This window comes from Pelodiscus sinensis, chromosome 29, assembly GCF_052426305.1.
Source record: "Pelodiscus sinensis isolate ZL-2025 chromosome 29, ASM5242630v1, whole genome shotgun sequence".
Taxonomy (NCBI): domain Eukaryota; kingdom Metazoa; phylum Chordata; order Testudines; family Trionychidae; genus Pelodiscus; species Pelodiscus sinensis.
In genome coordinates this window covers 8555126-8569805 of record NC_143080.1, presented here as the reverse complement: position 1 = coordinate 8569805, position 14680 = coordinate 8555126, and the positions used below count along the sequence as shown (strand labels likewise).

At 55.2% G+C, this 14680-nt stretch overlaps 1 protein-coding gene across 2 annotated transcripts; it reads right to left on the bottom strand.

Annotated features, from left to right (window-relative positions):
* Positions 1–782: 782 nt before the first annotated feature.
* On the bottom strand, positions 783–14640 carry ASB16 (ankyrin repeat and SOCS box containing 16). Of its 2 annotated transcripts, none has more exons than XM_006125719.5 (5): positions 13090–14640; positions 11899–12166; positions 8533–9025; positions 7696–7809; positions 783–6165 (listed from the first exon to the last, which is right to left on the bottom strand). In XM_006125719.5, exons 1-5 carry the CDS (start codon positions 13403–13405, stop codon positions 5980–5982), a joined length of 1377 nt encoding a protein of 458 aa, XP_006125781.3. In that variant the 5' UTR covers positions 13406–14640; the 3' UTR covers positions 783–5979. The 2 variants fall into 2 exon arrangements, with proteins under 2 accessions (XP_006125781.3, XP_075767317.2); XM_075911202.2 differs by having other exon boundaries at positions 11899–12613; positions 13090–13229.
* Between the last annotated feature and the right edge of the window lie 40 nt (positions 14641–14680).

The window sequence follows — 14680 nt, the reverse complement described above, 5'->3', positions numbered from 1 at the left end:
AGTTGATTCTAGCCTTTCTTTCACATCTAGTGCCACTCGCCCACCAGCACACCCTGTTAGAACCTCCTGAAATATTTTGTACCCTGGTATTACTGTGTCCCATTAATTATCCTCCTTTTGCCAAGTTCCTGTGATGCCTCATTCTATTAAGAGCCTCATTCAATACAAGGCACTCGAGTTCACCCATGTTATTTAGAGTTCTAGCATTTGTGTATTTAAGCACCTTAAACACTTGTCACTATTTAGCAGTCAGCCATTACCTGATGTGACTCAACGAGTGTTTAGTGACTAGACCACAAGCACGATTATGAAACACGTGTCCAGTTACAAGAAACAGCTGCTGCCCCACACCCCAGGCACCAGAAGTCATAAGGACAGTGCTGAAAGGGAGGCAGCATTAACAAAGATATGCTATTTTTTCTGAGGACACAGCAGAGGAAGAGTGCAATGGCAGGACTGTGTGAGGAATATAGTGGCTGGTAGTATTAGGCTCAGTCAATGAGACAGCTTTGCTGTAAAGACAGGTGCCTGGAATCCATGCCTGGCTACAAGGTCAGGGTCGGGGTGGGACTAGGAGCTGTGCCTGGCTCCAGGAACCTGGCCTCGCTTGGTTAGAGGGGTTTAACTCTTCCTGCCCCACTCCCCAGACTTTCACATGCAGGGAAACTGAGGCATGGAACAGGGAGGTAACTTGCTCAAGGCCATCCCGCAGGGGAATAGTAGAACTGGAGATAGGGGCTAGGGGACCCAGATTCAGACCCCATCTCTGACAGACCACCCTGGAAGGAGAAGTAGCCATCTCTTGGGTAGAGTATGGCTTTTGTTTAATAGCAAACACCAACAGGATGTAACCTAGCAGGAGAAGGAATTAAGAAGAAACCACATCCTGCAGGGGGCTAAGTACAATTATTACCAAAGTGCAGCTGAGGGCTGAGGCACACGGTTCAGCACGTCTGATCGCATCCCGTCCAGGGCGGGGGCACATTGTTGTACAGAAGCTTCCTGCATTACAATGTTTTAAAGGGACCCAAACCCTTAGAATTTGGTGTGGCTGCCGCCCTGTGCAAGCTGCCAGCCCAGCTCAGGCTAAAGTTTGTGATGCTACATGATCATGTCTGGGGCAGTGGCCCCTGCTTAATGCTTCAAGGAGGAAAGAGGGGAAAAAAAGACCCACATACCCTAACCCTCCCCTACCAAGAGGCAAAACACACAGCTGTGCAAAGAACCATGACATTTGAGGCACCATATTGATCCAAATTCTATTGTGCCCTATGCAACCGCATGTTGTCTTAAGGCTCTGGCTGCCCCATCCCGTGACAGCCCGCCCTCTGCCCCTTCTGCTAGCTGCACCCAAAGGGCTCTGTGCCCAGCCCCCACTTACCGGAGATGAGTGCCCCTCATGGGCCAGAGGACTGGGCAGGGAGCAGCTGCACAGCAGGTGGCTGAAGAGAAGCAGGACTTTCACCGTAAAGGGGCCACGTCTCTCTGGCCGGCTGTGTGACCACCTGCTGCTCCTCTAGCCCACACCGCCTTCCCTGCTTGCTCCAGGTTGTCAACTCTCCTGGCATGGACCGGGAGTGTTGGCAACCCCTTTCCCTCAGCTGCAAAGGGCACCAGCATCGGTAGGGATGGCCCTGCCTTCTCCCACCCTGAACCCTACCATTTTGCACTAGCGAGTGATGTCTTCAGAGTCCCTGCAGCTGCTATCCTCATGTGTATCACCTTTACAACCTGAGCCCCGGATCCTGATTCCGCCATGTCCGGCAGGGTGTGACCTGGGGAATGGTCTGTCGTATTCCAACTGCGGGGGGGAGGGAGGGGAATGTCAGTGCCAGAGTCTGGCTTGGAGCAGGAGGTTGGATTCAAGCCCCACCTCTCACTTCCGTCAGCAAAGAAGAGGGAGAAAAATTGTTCCCTTGGGCCTCTGATGATAGGACAAGAAGCAATGGGCTTAAACTGCAGCAAGGGAGGTTTAAGAAAAACTTTATTCCAGTGTTTAACTACCCTGACAAATTGCATAGGGAGGTTGTGGAAGCTCCATCACTGGAGACATTTATGAGCAGGTTGGACAGACACCTACCAGGGATGGTTTGGATGGTGCTGGGTCCTGTTGTGAGGGCAGGGGACTGGACTTGACCTCTCAAGGTCCCTTCCAGTTCTAATGTTCTATAGGAGATGGGTTAAGGCATTATCCCTGTTCTACAGAGGGAGAACAAAGGGGAACAGCACTGCCCTGGCTTCCAGGGCACGAGGAAGGGCCTTGTCACCAAGGAAATGGCTCAGCAATATCAGATAAAAATACAACTGCTGGGCTCTACCATGCCCCGAGCAGCACCTTCAACATGCCAGCAGCTCCGCCTGTCTCCACTGCAGGAAGCAGCCAGGCAGCACTCCTTGCCCAAAGGGACTTGTCCTCCCCAAAGATCTCCCCTTCAATTGCAGGCACTTGTTTTTCCTTCTGCTGCAGGATCCCTGCCCGGTGTGCCAGAAGATCAGGGCAGATCATAGAATCATAGGACTGGAAGGGACCTCGAGAGGTCATCGAGTCCAGCCCCCCGCCCTCAAGGCAGGACCAAGCTCCGTCTACACCATCCCTGACAGATGTCTATCTAACCTGTTCTTAAATATCTCCAGAGAGGGAGATTCCACCACCTCCCTTGGCAATTTAGTCCAATATTTGACCACCCTGACAGTTAGGAATTTTTTCCTAATGTCCAATCTAAACCTCCCTTGCTGCACTTTAAGCCCATTACTCCTTGTCCTGTCCTCAGAAACCAAGAGGAACAAATTTTCTCCTTCCTCCTTGTGACACCCTTTTAGATATTTGAAAACCGCTATCATGTCCCCCCTTAATCTTCTTTTTTCCAAACTAAACAAGCCCAGTTCATGAAGCCTGGCTTCATAGGTCATGTTCTCTAGACCTTTAATCATTCTTGTCGCTCTTCTCTGTACCCTTTCCAATTTCTCCACATCTTTCTTGAAAATGGCGCCCAGAACTGGACACAGTACTCCAGCTGAGGCCTAACTAGTGCAGAGTAGAGCGGCAGAATGACTTCACGAGTTTTGCTTACAACACACCTGTTGATACAACCTAGAATCATATTTGCTTTTTTTTGCAGCAGCATCACACTGTTGACTCATATTCAACTTGTGGTCCACTATGACCCCTAGATCCCTTTCCGCCATGCTCCTTCCTAGACAGTCGCTTCCCATCTTGTATGTATGGAACTGATTGTTCCTTCCTAAGTGGAGCACTTTGCATTTCTCTTTATTAAACCTCATCCTGTTTACCTCTGACCATTTCTCTAACTTGCTAAGGTCATTTTGAATTATGTCCCTATCCTCCAAAGAAGTTGCAACCCCACCCAGTTTGGTATCATCTGCAAACTTAATAAGCGTACTCTCTATCCCAATATCTACATCATTGATGAAGATATTGAACAGTACGGGTCCCAAAACAGACCCTTGCGGAACTCCACTTGTTATCCCTTTCCAGCAGGATTTAGCACCGTTAACAACAACTCTCTGACTACGGTTATCCAGCCAATTATGCACCCACCTTATCGTGGCCCTATCTAAGTTATATTTGCCTAGATTATCAATAACTGCCGCTGTTGTACAGGCCCAGGTTGGTTTGGTTTTTAGGACCATTACCCTGCACTGGGGACAAAACATTCACACGCCCTAAAAAGGAAAGCAGAGGGGTTAGTGCAGCTGTGTAAGAACCTGGGTTCTAGTCCCACCTGCCCTGTTGATTTGCTTGGCTAAGTCATGATTGGGCCTCAGGGTTCACCAGCTGTAAAATGGGGCTCGTGCTTAGAACCCTGCCTGGATACAAAATTGGTATTGGGAAAAACAAAACGCGGCCACTCGCAGATTTAAAGTGAGTTCCATGGATTTGCAGGGCTCTCCTCGTGCTTCCCCACAGTTGCGAAGGGCATGGAGATGACGAAGAGGAATATTAGTTACTGCACTTTTGCTTTGGGGCCCATAAATATTTCCATCTGCTGCCCTCTGCATAACCTGGAGTTTTTTTTAAAAACCTTGCACCAGAGAAAGTCAGTCTCCTTAAGTCAGTCCTGCCGCCCTGCTCATAATGGTTTCTACTGTCCACCTCTGGTCCTTTACTCTTCTCAGTGTATCCTTCTTAAGATACAAGAGCTGATGACCTCAGAATCAAGTGCTTATTGTAAACACCCAAACTGCTAAGGATCCTCATTAACAAGGGAAAACACAGACCCTAGCCCCAGCCCCAGCTGTCACATAAGCAATGCAGGAAGATTTAAGACAAGCGTGGTTTTAAATTTATTTGCTGTAGCTTTTTATTTTACATTGGGAAACAACTAACACAGGCTGCCCCTAAAGTGCATAAATTGAACAGAATAATTTTACTGCAAGCTGCATGTAACTTTTGTGCTCAAGAAAAATAGTTCAGCTAATGAGACCATCCGTAATTATATTAGAAGGGCTACAGTGTGGCCTAGTGGCTAGATCAAAGCTAGCATTCTGAGAGCTAGTCTCAGCCCTACCACTGGCCTGTTGGGGAAGTCATTTCCACCTCCCTGTGCCTCGCTTTTGCCTGTGGTAAAGCAGACCTGCCTTTATAAAATGCTTTGAGATTTACAGATGAAGAAAGCTAGATATTTTTTGTTGTAAGCCAACTGAGAGGGGTTGGGAGGAAACATCCCCTCTGGGGAAATTATTGGCCCACTGGGGGGTGTTCTTGACACACACACACAAAGCTGCTGGCACTGGTCATTCTTGGACACAAGATGAGATAGGCTTCTGGGCTGGCAATTGCTACAGATCTGTCCATTAGGCCTTTGCATCACTCTCCTCTGTCTTTAAGAGCACTCCAGTTTGGGAGGGACATGCAGCACAGGCCACAGGCATCGCAAACCGAGCAGCAGATCTGTGCTTATGTTTTGTGCCTTGCTGCTGCTGGCATATTTATAGCCAGAGCATAGTTCTGGGGCCACAGCGCAGTCTGGCAGCCCCCAAGACGTGGGTTTCTGACCCCAGTACAGGCAAGAGTCAAAGCCAAATGCCATCAATCGAATCAGGGTGTTGATTCAGAAAAAGCCTACAGGTGAGAACTGCCTGTAAAGAACAAACCAACCCCAGTGTGACATCAAGGAGACCAGCAGTCCCTCTAAGCTGCAGGGCAGCCCAGCTTCACTGGTGATTAATCAGCCTCACCCCTTCCATCAGTTCCCTGCAGAGCCCTGAGCGTCTGACTGGGCAGGGCTGATTAAGCCCCTGTGAAGCTGCGGAGTTTAGAAGGAACACAGAGACCAGGCACCATCTACCCTAGTGACCTGTGGCCAGCAGGGGGCAGTACCAGCTGCTTCAGAGGTTGATGCAGGAAACCCAGGCTGTTGTGGGGTAACCTGTCCCGGGGACAAGAAACGTTCTCTGTTCCCATCAGAGTGAGACGTTCTTCCTGATCCCATTGGTCAGCATTTGGCTCCTGGCCAAAGTGGAGGGGGTTTAAATAGAACTGCACTGCCTTTTAAAATACAACAGACCATCTAACTCAGCATTTTCTTGTTCTCTAGCTCCATGTCCAGTCTTTCCCCGAGTTCTGCTCAGCTCTCTGCTTCAATGACCTCTTGAGGCAATGAGTTCCACAGGCCAATGCGGCACTGCACAGGGAAGACTATTCGGCCCTGTCAGTTTTACATTGTGAATTTTCCATCCTTTGCCCTCGTATTATTGAGCAGGGTGGAAACCGGTGCTAGCACAAGCCAAGCCTTGTTATGAAAGTACGAACGGGCTAGACTGTGTCAGCCTCACTCTTGCGGAGCAGCATGTAAGTAGCCCCCGGGGCTACTACTCAGCATGAGTGAACTGACAGAATACACACCCCTGCACACCAGGAGCCCCGTCTGCATTGACACCCACTGGCTCTCCCCAGTCACCCATCAGCAATTCAAAGCCATTCCCCCAATATCATGCCTGAAGGACGCATCTCCGCGGTCACCGGATGTAGCCCTCTAGCGGGAGCTGCAGATAAGCCCGCAGAGACGGGGGCAGTTTGAGTTCGGGGATGGCTGAATGGCACCGCGCTCCCAGGTACGTGCGCAGCGCGCAGCGCGCCAGATGCTGCAGCTGGCGGGGCTGGTTGGTCATCTGGAGAGCAGAGTCGTAGAAAGTCTTGTGCTCCTGCCGAGGGGGAAGGAAGATTCAATGAGGCTCCATCTATCACAAGGCTCAGCAGTCAGGAGAGGCAGACACGAAGGGCTTCTACAGGGTGTTCAGCAGCATATTTCCTCCCCAGGAGCACCCCATTTTATTAGTCCCCCATGCACTTAGGGGGCTGCTGCAGAACCTTCCCTCTGATGGTTAAAACCTTTTCCCAACCTTTACTAAGGAGGCACCGGAGGCAAACAACTGAACTAGCTTTAAGATGGAGCTTAATACAATTTATGAATGGGATGATAGGATGGGTGGCCTATGACAGCAGGGGCCTGGATTAGGGACGCAAGCGACTAGCTGACTACCTGACACACCTTGGCTTATCGGGTAGGTGAGTCACTACTTGACTAGTCGCTCCTCCTGCCCCCCCTTGCTGCCTCTCTATCAAAGGCACCAAGAGGGAGGGGGAGCAGGAGCAGGCTTAAAAACGGTTTCCCCCCAGCACCATCTCTGCAGGGAGGAGGTGGCGCAGCGGGGACCAAAACAGTCCCTGCTCACGCGAGGTCCTGACTGCTGGGCCCCTCCCTTTGAAATGTACAAGAGCCACCTGCAACTCTTATACATTTCAAAGGGGGAGGCACAGCGGGACAGCAAGCAGCCCTCTACTGACTAATCGAGCAGTCGATGGAAATTCCATCGACTACTCGATTAGCTGATTAATCGAAATTTAACATCCCTAGCCTGGGCTTGACGAGCCAGTCCACTCTTAAACCCCAGTCCTCTCTAGGAACTGGGAGGACCAAGAGCTCTATGGGTGTTAATGCCGCCTCTCCCACTCTTTCCCCAGCCAGTGATGTCACCATTACACTCAGCTGCATGTGGGAGCCACGGATTTAGTCCCCTTGACCAATGCAGGACTGGACCAGTTTTAAGCGTCCCAAGCTATGGCTCTTCCACCCCTTCCTTCCAGAGTCGCTCCTGCAGCCACAGATCCACTGCTTGGGACTCTATCTGGTCCCCACAGATGAGCTGCCCAGAGATCCAAATTCTCGACGTTACGCAGAACACGCGATACAGCTGTGTACTGGGACGGCTAACGTGTTGCCTACAGCCCCAGGCAGAGCGAGCACCAGGCTGCGTATTAGGCAGGGGTGTAGCACCCTAAATTCTCACTGGGGTACGTGAGCCTCTTCCATGAAAACCAAGCCCAGCTAAGCCACCCAAGTCCCCTGCAGCCGCTGGCTGAGTTCAGAGCAGCACTGTGCTCACGGCAGCGCATGCAAAACCCAACCAACGGGGTCTCCTGGCTGCTCGCATCCCACTTGCGGCATCTCTCGCTTGGATCGGCTGTGACCACAAAGGGCACTGGACCAATTAGCCCTCCGTCTCCAGTGTAGGGCTGCATGTAGCAGATGCTCACCCTGCTTCGCAGCCCTGGATATACCTGATCTGGGAGTCGAGCTCCCATTCTGCCCCCAGAGCGGCCCACACTGTGCCTCTCCCCTGCTCTGGATCAGCTTCCTGCAGGGTGCTATGTGGGTGCACGCTAGGAGGTACCTGCCACATCTCCGGAGGCACCGCTTCCACCCAGGAATCGCAGGACAGGATCCGGTCGTAGGAGTTCAGCACGACTTCCAGGGCACGTGGGGACAAGGAGCAGAACTTCAGCATCTGAGAGCCCGGCGAGAGAAAGCAGAAGATTGCTGAGCCGGCCAGGAGGGAGAGGAGGAATGCAAGGAAGACGAGGGTGCCAGAGACGATGGCCTGGTGAGGTGGGCCTCAGCCCTAGAGGACAGGGACTCCCAGCTGTCACAGGGCCAGACCCCAGCAGGAGAAGATGCAAGATGGAGGAGCACGTGCAAAGGGAACCATGTGCATATTTTCTGGAAGGGACACAAAACCCCCTTTGCCCTGAGTGAGGTTCACCCCACCCTGCTGTGCTGTGAGACTGCAGTTATACAGGCTGCCACGGAGGCCTGTCCCCGCAGAGGGACTTGGGGCCCTACAAGAAGGCTCTAGGCAGAGAATTGCCCAAGGCCCATCTGCTCCAGGACCCCGCCTCTCATGGCTGCACTGGATACTCCAGAGGAAGATGCAAGCAGCTAATTAATAATAATGCTCTTCTTCCTAACCCCAGCAGCGAGTGGCTGGTTTAATGCCCTGAAGCAAGAACCCCTCTCCCAGGCACAAAGGGAGCCTTGTACAGAACCAGGAGGTGGAGAGGAAAAGGCCTATTAACCCTCCTCCTCTGCCCCACCAAGACAGGGGATTAGGGGCAATGCATTTCACTCCCCAGCCCCTAAGCTTTTACTCTTCTCAGTGTCAACCCTCGGCCAACGAGACAACCTGCCTCATTTCTGAGGATTTCAACGTGCCCCCCGCTTGCTCCCTCACCTTGGGATTGATGGCCGCCGCCCCGTGGTCCAGCAGGCTGGCGATGATCCGCTCGGGCTGCCCGTCCAGGTACTCCTCGATGGCCTGCAGGGCGCAGTCCATGGGCGTGTAGCCGGCACAGTTGCTGACGTTCACGGCGGCCCCATGCTGGAGCAGCAGGTCCACCAGGCGGGGGTGGCAGTTGCCGCAGGCATTGTGGAGGGGGGTGTGGTTCTTCCTGCCGGCCGTCTTGGCGTCGGCCCCGCACTCCAGCAGCCGCTTGGCCACCCGGTAGTAGCGCCCGGCCTTGGTGGGCTTGTCGGCGCCGGCACAGGCGGCGTTCAGGGCCGTCTCCCCTTCCCTGTTCCGGTGGGTGAGGCCGGCCCCGTAGCACAGGTAGAGCTGCACGTGCTCCTCCAGGCCGTGCTCAGCGGCTACGTGCAGCGGAGTCGTCCGCCTGTCCCTGGTGCTCAGGTTCACCAGGGCCCCGTGCTCCAGCAGCAGCTCGGCGCACCTGGAGACACACAGCCAGGGACTGAGCTACAGTGCCCTTCCCCGGCCCTCACCACTGCTCCTCCTGCCACTCCAGCCCCCTCTCTAACACCTGGGGGGACAGACGGACCGTGTCCCCTCTCTCCTCTCCCCAGAACCAGTGTTCAGTGTAAGCTGAGCGCTTGGGCGGGCACCCAGCTGATTGGCAGAGTGCCCACACTGCTCACAGCCGCCAGCACGTGTTTCTACTGGTGGTGCACAAAGGCACATGCCTCAGTGCACATACAATTTATTCCGCACATGGATGGACAAAATTAGAGGGACCATTGCCCAGAACAGTATGCAGGGACTTGTCCTTTCTCCCCCTTCCCAGCCTGGGCCAGAGAGCTGGGTTCTGCTTCCACTGCCGGGGCCTAGTCTGAACCCATGCAACTCACAGCAGATCTTGGGGCTTTGATCCGCTTGAGAAAAGTGTGCTCAGGTTGGGGCCAGCAACCTGCCTGGATCCAAGGTCCATGGGAGGCAGGGCCCAGTGTGGAAGGGTCGGACGCCACCGGGCTAAATGAACACGAGATGTTCACCCGGGGAATCTGGGTTGCTCATACTGGCAAGGCCCAGGCTCACGTGGGCTCCATCCACCTGTCCCTAGTGCCTGCCAGGAACACGGCCTGGTTCTGGACCCATTCTTATCTTACTACACCCTCCATAAGTCAGGGGAAGAGGAGGGCCCGAAACATAAGCCCTGGTATCACAGGCCTGGTGTGAGGCCTCTGCCCCAACGGCCAAGACTATTGCTCACAGCTTCACTTGGCTTTCGGTTAGCAGAGGCAGGACCCGCTCACAGAACTTGGTGCGAACTGGGCTGCGAGTGCAGAAACACGACGTGGCACGGGCGGCGCGAGGGTACCACCTCCTGCAGCAACACGCGGTACCAACATGCTCCCCATAGATGAGAGCCGGGGTGGGCAAAAGGGCCTCCACGGGCCAGATGAGGCCCGCCAAGCGGGGGGATCCGGCCCATGGAGGCCCTACTGCTCCCCCACCCCCAGGCTAGGGTTGCCAGATGTCCAGTATCCATCCAGACAGTCCGGTATTTTCGGCTCCTGTCCAGTAAAAAAAATTCAGAGAATACCGGACACCTGAAATGTCGGGCATTTTCTGAATTTTTCCTCGGCCAGAAGGCGAAAATGCCGGGCACCTGGCAACCCTACAAACACTCAGCGCCCAGCCTCTCCCCCTCCACCCCCCGAGCCACCCCTTGGCTCCCAACACCCCCAGCCCCCTGACCCCATGCTTACCTGGTTCCCCAAGGCTGCCAGCCAAACGACCTAGGGGAAGCAATGGTTTCCCCTGGGTCTTAGTGCTCAACCACTCCCCTGTTCCTATCCCTGCTCACTCTTAAAGGGAGTTTTATTGCTGTTTTATTTTAATCTTTTTTTTTTTGGCTTACTTGGAGGTTTTTTTGGGGGGGGGAGCTCAATAACTTTGGTCTCCTCCACTCCCTTTTTTCCCCCCTTCAACAGAATTTTTTCCTGTTTTTTTTTTGGGGGGGGGGGGGGGGCGCGGCTGTTCAGTATTTTTGTTTCAACCATCTGGCAGCCCTACCCCAGGCCAATTAGGGCCTGGGGGCAGGGGACCATGCGAAGCCTCCTCCGCTCTGCCCCCGCCCTGCAGGGAGCACGTGGCGCTTTGAAACATCGAATGCTGCTTGCGGGGGGGAGGGGGAAGAAGAGGAACGTGGAGGAGGTTTCATGCACTCTCCCGCCCCCAGGCCCTGATTGGCCTCTTCCAGGGCGTGGGTGCCTAGTGGGAAGGGGGTGCAAAGGGCCCCCCCATCCCACAAAGAGCTGATTTTCAGAGGACAGGTTCCCCAGGAACAAGCCGGGGCTTGTTGGGCTGGGCTGCGCCCCAACAATCTGCTGGGCTCTTCGAGTCTTGGATTTCGACCCGAGTGACGCCCAGAGGGATCGCTGCAGGCTCTCTGCAGACTCAGGCAGACGCCCTTGGCAGCAGCAAGAGAGCTCGGCTCCACATGCGGGAAGCTTCTGGTGGGGCCGGCAAAGGGGCGAGACTTCAGAGGCAAGTGACAGAAACGAACTTGTGCCTTTGGCACACCGGCGCCAGGCAGGGCTGCTGACTTGCAATGGCAGGCCGAGGGGAGGCAGGCCTACTGTCTCGGCTCAGTAATGCTGTAACCCAGCTCATGGGGGGGGGGGGAGAAATAGGAGAAGCCACCTGACACACTTATGCCACACTAGGGAAGATCATTGGCGTGGAGGCGGCGTGGCCTACCGGGTAGAGCACAGGACTGATATGCAGACCTAGCTCTAATTCTCAGCTCTGTGGGGTGAGTTTGGGCACTGCCCTCTATGCCTCAGTTTCCCCATCTGTAATGATACTGCCCTTCTTTGTGATACTGCCCTTCTTTGTAAAGGGCTCTGAGGACTGTGAGTGGAGTATTCGCGCGTTGTACAGCCGAGAAACACTAGCTACTGACAAGAGGAGCTCAAAAAAAGAGGCACACCCAAGCCTCGCTACCAGACTTTTGGCCCCACACCTCTAGCCCTGACTATTGGGAATAGAATTTTCAAATGAGGACCTGAGGCAGCAATGCCTGCCCCAGTCTGCAGGGAGCCTGAAACAGCTCAGGTGTGAGATCTGGCTCAGGTCCTTGTTGACTCTGAAGACTAGTGACAACCTGCAAAACGAGACCACTTACCTCTTACTGTTGGAGCTTTGGCCTGTGGGCAGAGCTTGGGGGAGGGCCATTTTCCCAGCCTCCCCCCTTAAAGACCAGGTAGTTTGCAAGTCACTGACCTGCCCTATAGGTCTCTGCTGGTTAGGGGATTCATTAGGAAATACCAGACTCTGCCCCGTCCCTGCCCGCAAGCTTACCGCAAGGTCTCTGGGGAGGTGCAGAGATGCAGTGGAGCCAGCCCCTCCTCCGTCAGCACGTTGGCGTCGGCACCGTAGCTCAAGAGCAACTGGGCACACTCGGCGCGCTGGTGGATGCAGCTGTCATGGAGAGCAGCCTTCCCGCCCACCACGGCATCGACCTCGGCCCCCTGCAGGATCAAGTGCTTCACGCAGTCCCGATAGCCTCTGCCCGCCACGATCCGCAAGGGGGACGTGTGCCTCTTCTGGGGACTCAGCACCCACAGCCCTGCAGGGGGGCAGGGGAATCTCAGAAGGCCCAGCCCAGGTGCACTTCTCATGGTTAATGGCACCTGCCAACTTTGCCCCAGGGAGAGGGCTGGTGCGTCCATCTAGTCCGAACAGTTCCTAGGACTCCCTGGAGTTCATCCGCGTGACCCGACGCCGGCAGAGGGCTGGGCACACGCCTGCTTTCAGGGTCACAGCGAGGCAGGGGGAGAGGGCAGAGAAGTGGAGCAGCTTGTGTAAGATCAGAGGGGCAATGAGTTTTAGCCACCAGGGCTGCGGATTGTCGGGGAATCCAAGCTCTGTTCCTGGCTTGGACGCTGTCCTGCTGGGGCATCTCTGCCAGCTCTCTGCCCTTGTGTTTTCCCCTCCCCACTTAAGTTGCTTCATCGATGTAGGTTGCAGACACTCCAGGGCAAGGACCATCTCTGACTACATTGATGTACAGTAACTAGTGCACACAGACAGACACAGCAGCTGGCATCTCTAGGTGCTATTAAAATGCAAACAATGGCCCAGCCACTAAGACAAAGAGCTGGGTCTAGAACCCAGGACTCCCGGCATGCAACCCCCTGCTCTCCAGCAGGGCACGTGTCCTTGAATGGACAGAACCCAGGAGACCATGGGGGGGCTTTCGCTGAACTCTGCTTGGCTCCCTTCTGACACTCTGAGCCAAGCCATGAGAACGGACACTTCTTTGGGAGCAAAAGCTCTCTGGCTCTGATGGCGGGGTGGGGAAGGAGAAGAGCTCTGATGGCGGGGGGGGGGGGAGGAGCGCAGGGAAGAGCTCTGATGGCGGGGGGGGGGGGGGGGGCAGAGCCTCCCAGGGCAGCAGCGGGGAGGATGGCAGCACTTAACCCTGTGTTTGTTCCAACCACAAGCCCGGACCAGAAACTCTCGTCCCGCCCCCCACGCCTCACTCCGTACCTAGCTCCGCCGACCACAGCAGCTCCTCGCTGACCGTCTCCACGATCACGTTGGCCATGGCCTCGTCCTTGAAGATGTTCTTGATGGTCTGCAGGTCCCCGGTGTACAGGACGTTGTGGACAGCAGGGTCCCGGCAGTACTGGGGACGCCGCGCCGGCTTGGGGAGGAGCAGGGGGCTCCTGGTGGCCGGTGGGAACCTCCTGCTAAGGCACTGCCTAGAGAGAGCCCGCCGCCGGTCCTCCCACTCCAGCCGCTCTCTCTGCAGGCGCAGCGAGCGCAGGGTGGAGGACGTGAACGCAAAGGTCTCCCCGGACATCCTCTCGGCTTAGCCAGGGCAGCCTCCTTCTCTGTGGAGCAGGCAGATGGGGGGGAAGTGCCCCCTGCCACCTCACTCAGACTTATAAATACGGGTATGAGGAGGGAACCCCTCCCCTTGGCGACAGAGAGCAAGCCAGGCCATGCTATAAATAGAGGGGCTATTTACCACGGCAGTAAACAGATGTTTGTGCAGTGTCGTGTTCTATCCGGGGCCAGGGGTGTTGAGCCGTTAGTGGCAGGCGTCTAAGCAAACCGGGGACACCTGCTCATCGTGGCAGAATAAACAGAGCCCGGAGGGGCCTGCTTGTCAGTTACAGCCACTGACAACGCTGGCGGAGAGCGAGCCACGGGAATGGAAGCTCCTGAGGCGGGCGCGCACAGAGTGCCCCTCTACTTGTTTCATTGCGCCTTGGCTATAAGACCTGCAACAACCGGGACCCCAAAGAGGCAGCTGAGACCACTGCCCATCATGCTGACCAGTATCGCTTCTGGCTTCCTCGTGCCGCCCTCATACCGTCCCCTCCTGGAATCTCTGGTCTTAGATTTGGCTTGGGAGCTCTCGGGGGCAGACGCCAGCTTTCTGATTCTGTGTTTTCCCAACCTCTGAGGGTTTGGCCCAGGACTAGGGCCGCTAGGTGCTACTGCAAACAGACAATACATCATGCTAATTTGGCCCCTCGTTTGCGCTTGCATGTTGTCCATCAACCGAGTGCAGGTGGGGCCAGACTGACAGTGCTGGAGCTGGTGGTTTCTCCACTGCAGGAGTGGCGTGACGGCCACAGCGAAGAGCCTGAAGCTGCCACCACGCTATCCCCCTTGCTGGGGGAGAGAGATGGACTCCTTGCTGGGAGTTCTTGGAGGCGGGAGGGTGGCGTGGGGTCCCATGGAAGGGCTCAACTCCCTCATCCCAAGAGGCTGGCCGGGGGGCTCGAACAACTGGCACTTGCCTGTGGCACAAATCCAGCCCAGGGAAGCGGCACAGGAGTTTTTCCATAGAGGAGACCTGTGACGGAGACGGGGCGGTATACAGCGGTCAATTCCTTTAGACACAGCATGCCATGGGCCGGCCTTGGAATCCCCTGCCTGCTCTGAAGAGGATGCCAGGGTCTGCCAGCTTCACCCTTCGAGGGAGGTGTGCTCGTAGGGCCCCCGCTTCTTACCCCAGCCACTGGGGCAAATCTACTGGGCTCTTCGAGTCTTGGATTTAGACCCAAGTGACACTCACAGAGCAGGCGTCTCTGAGGGATCATTGCAGGCTCTCTGCAGACTCAGG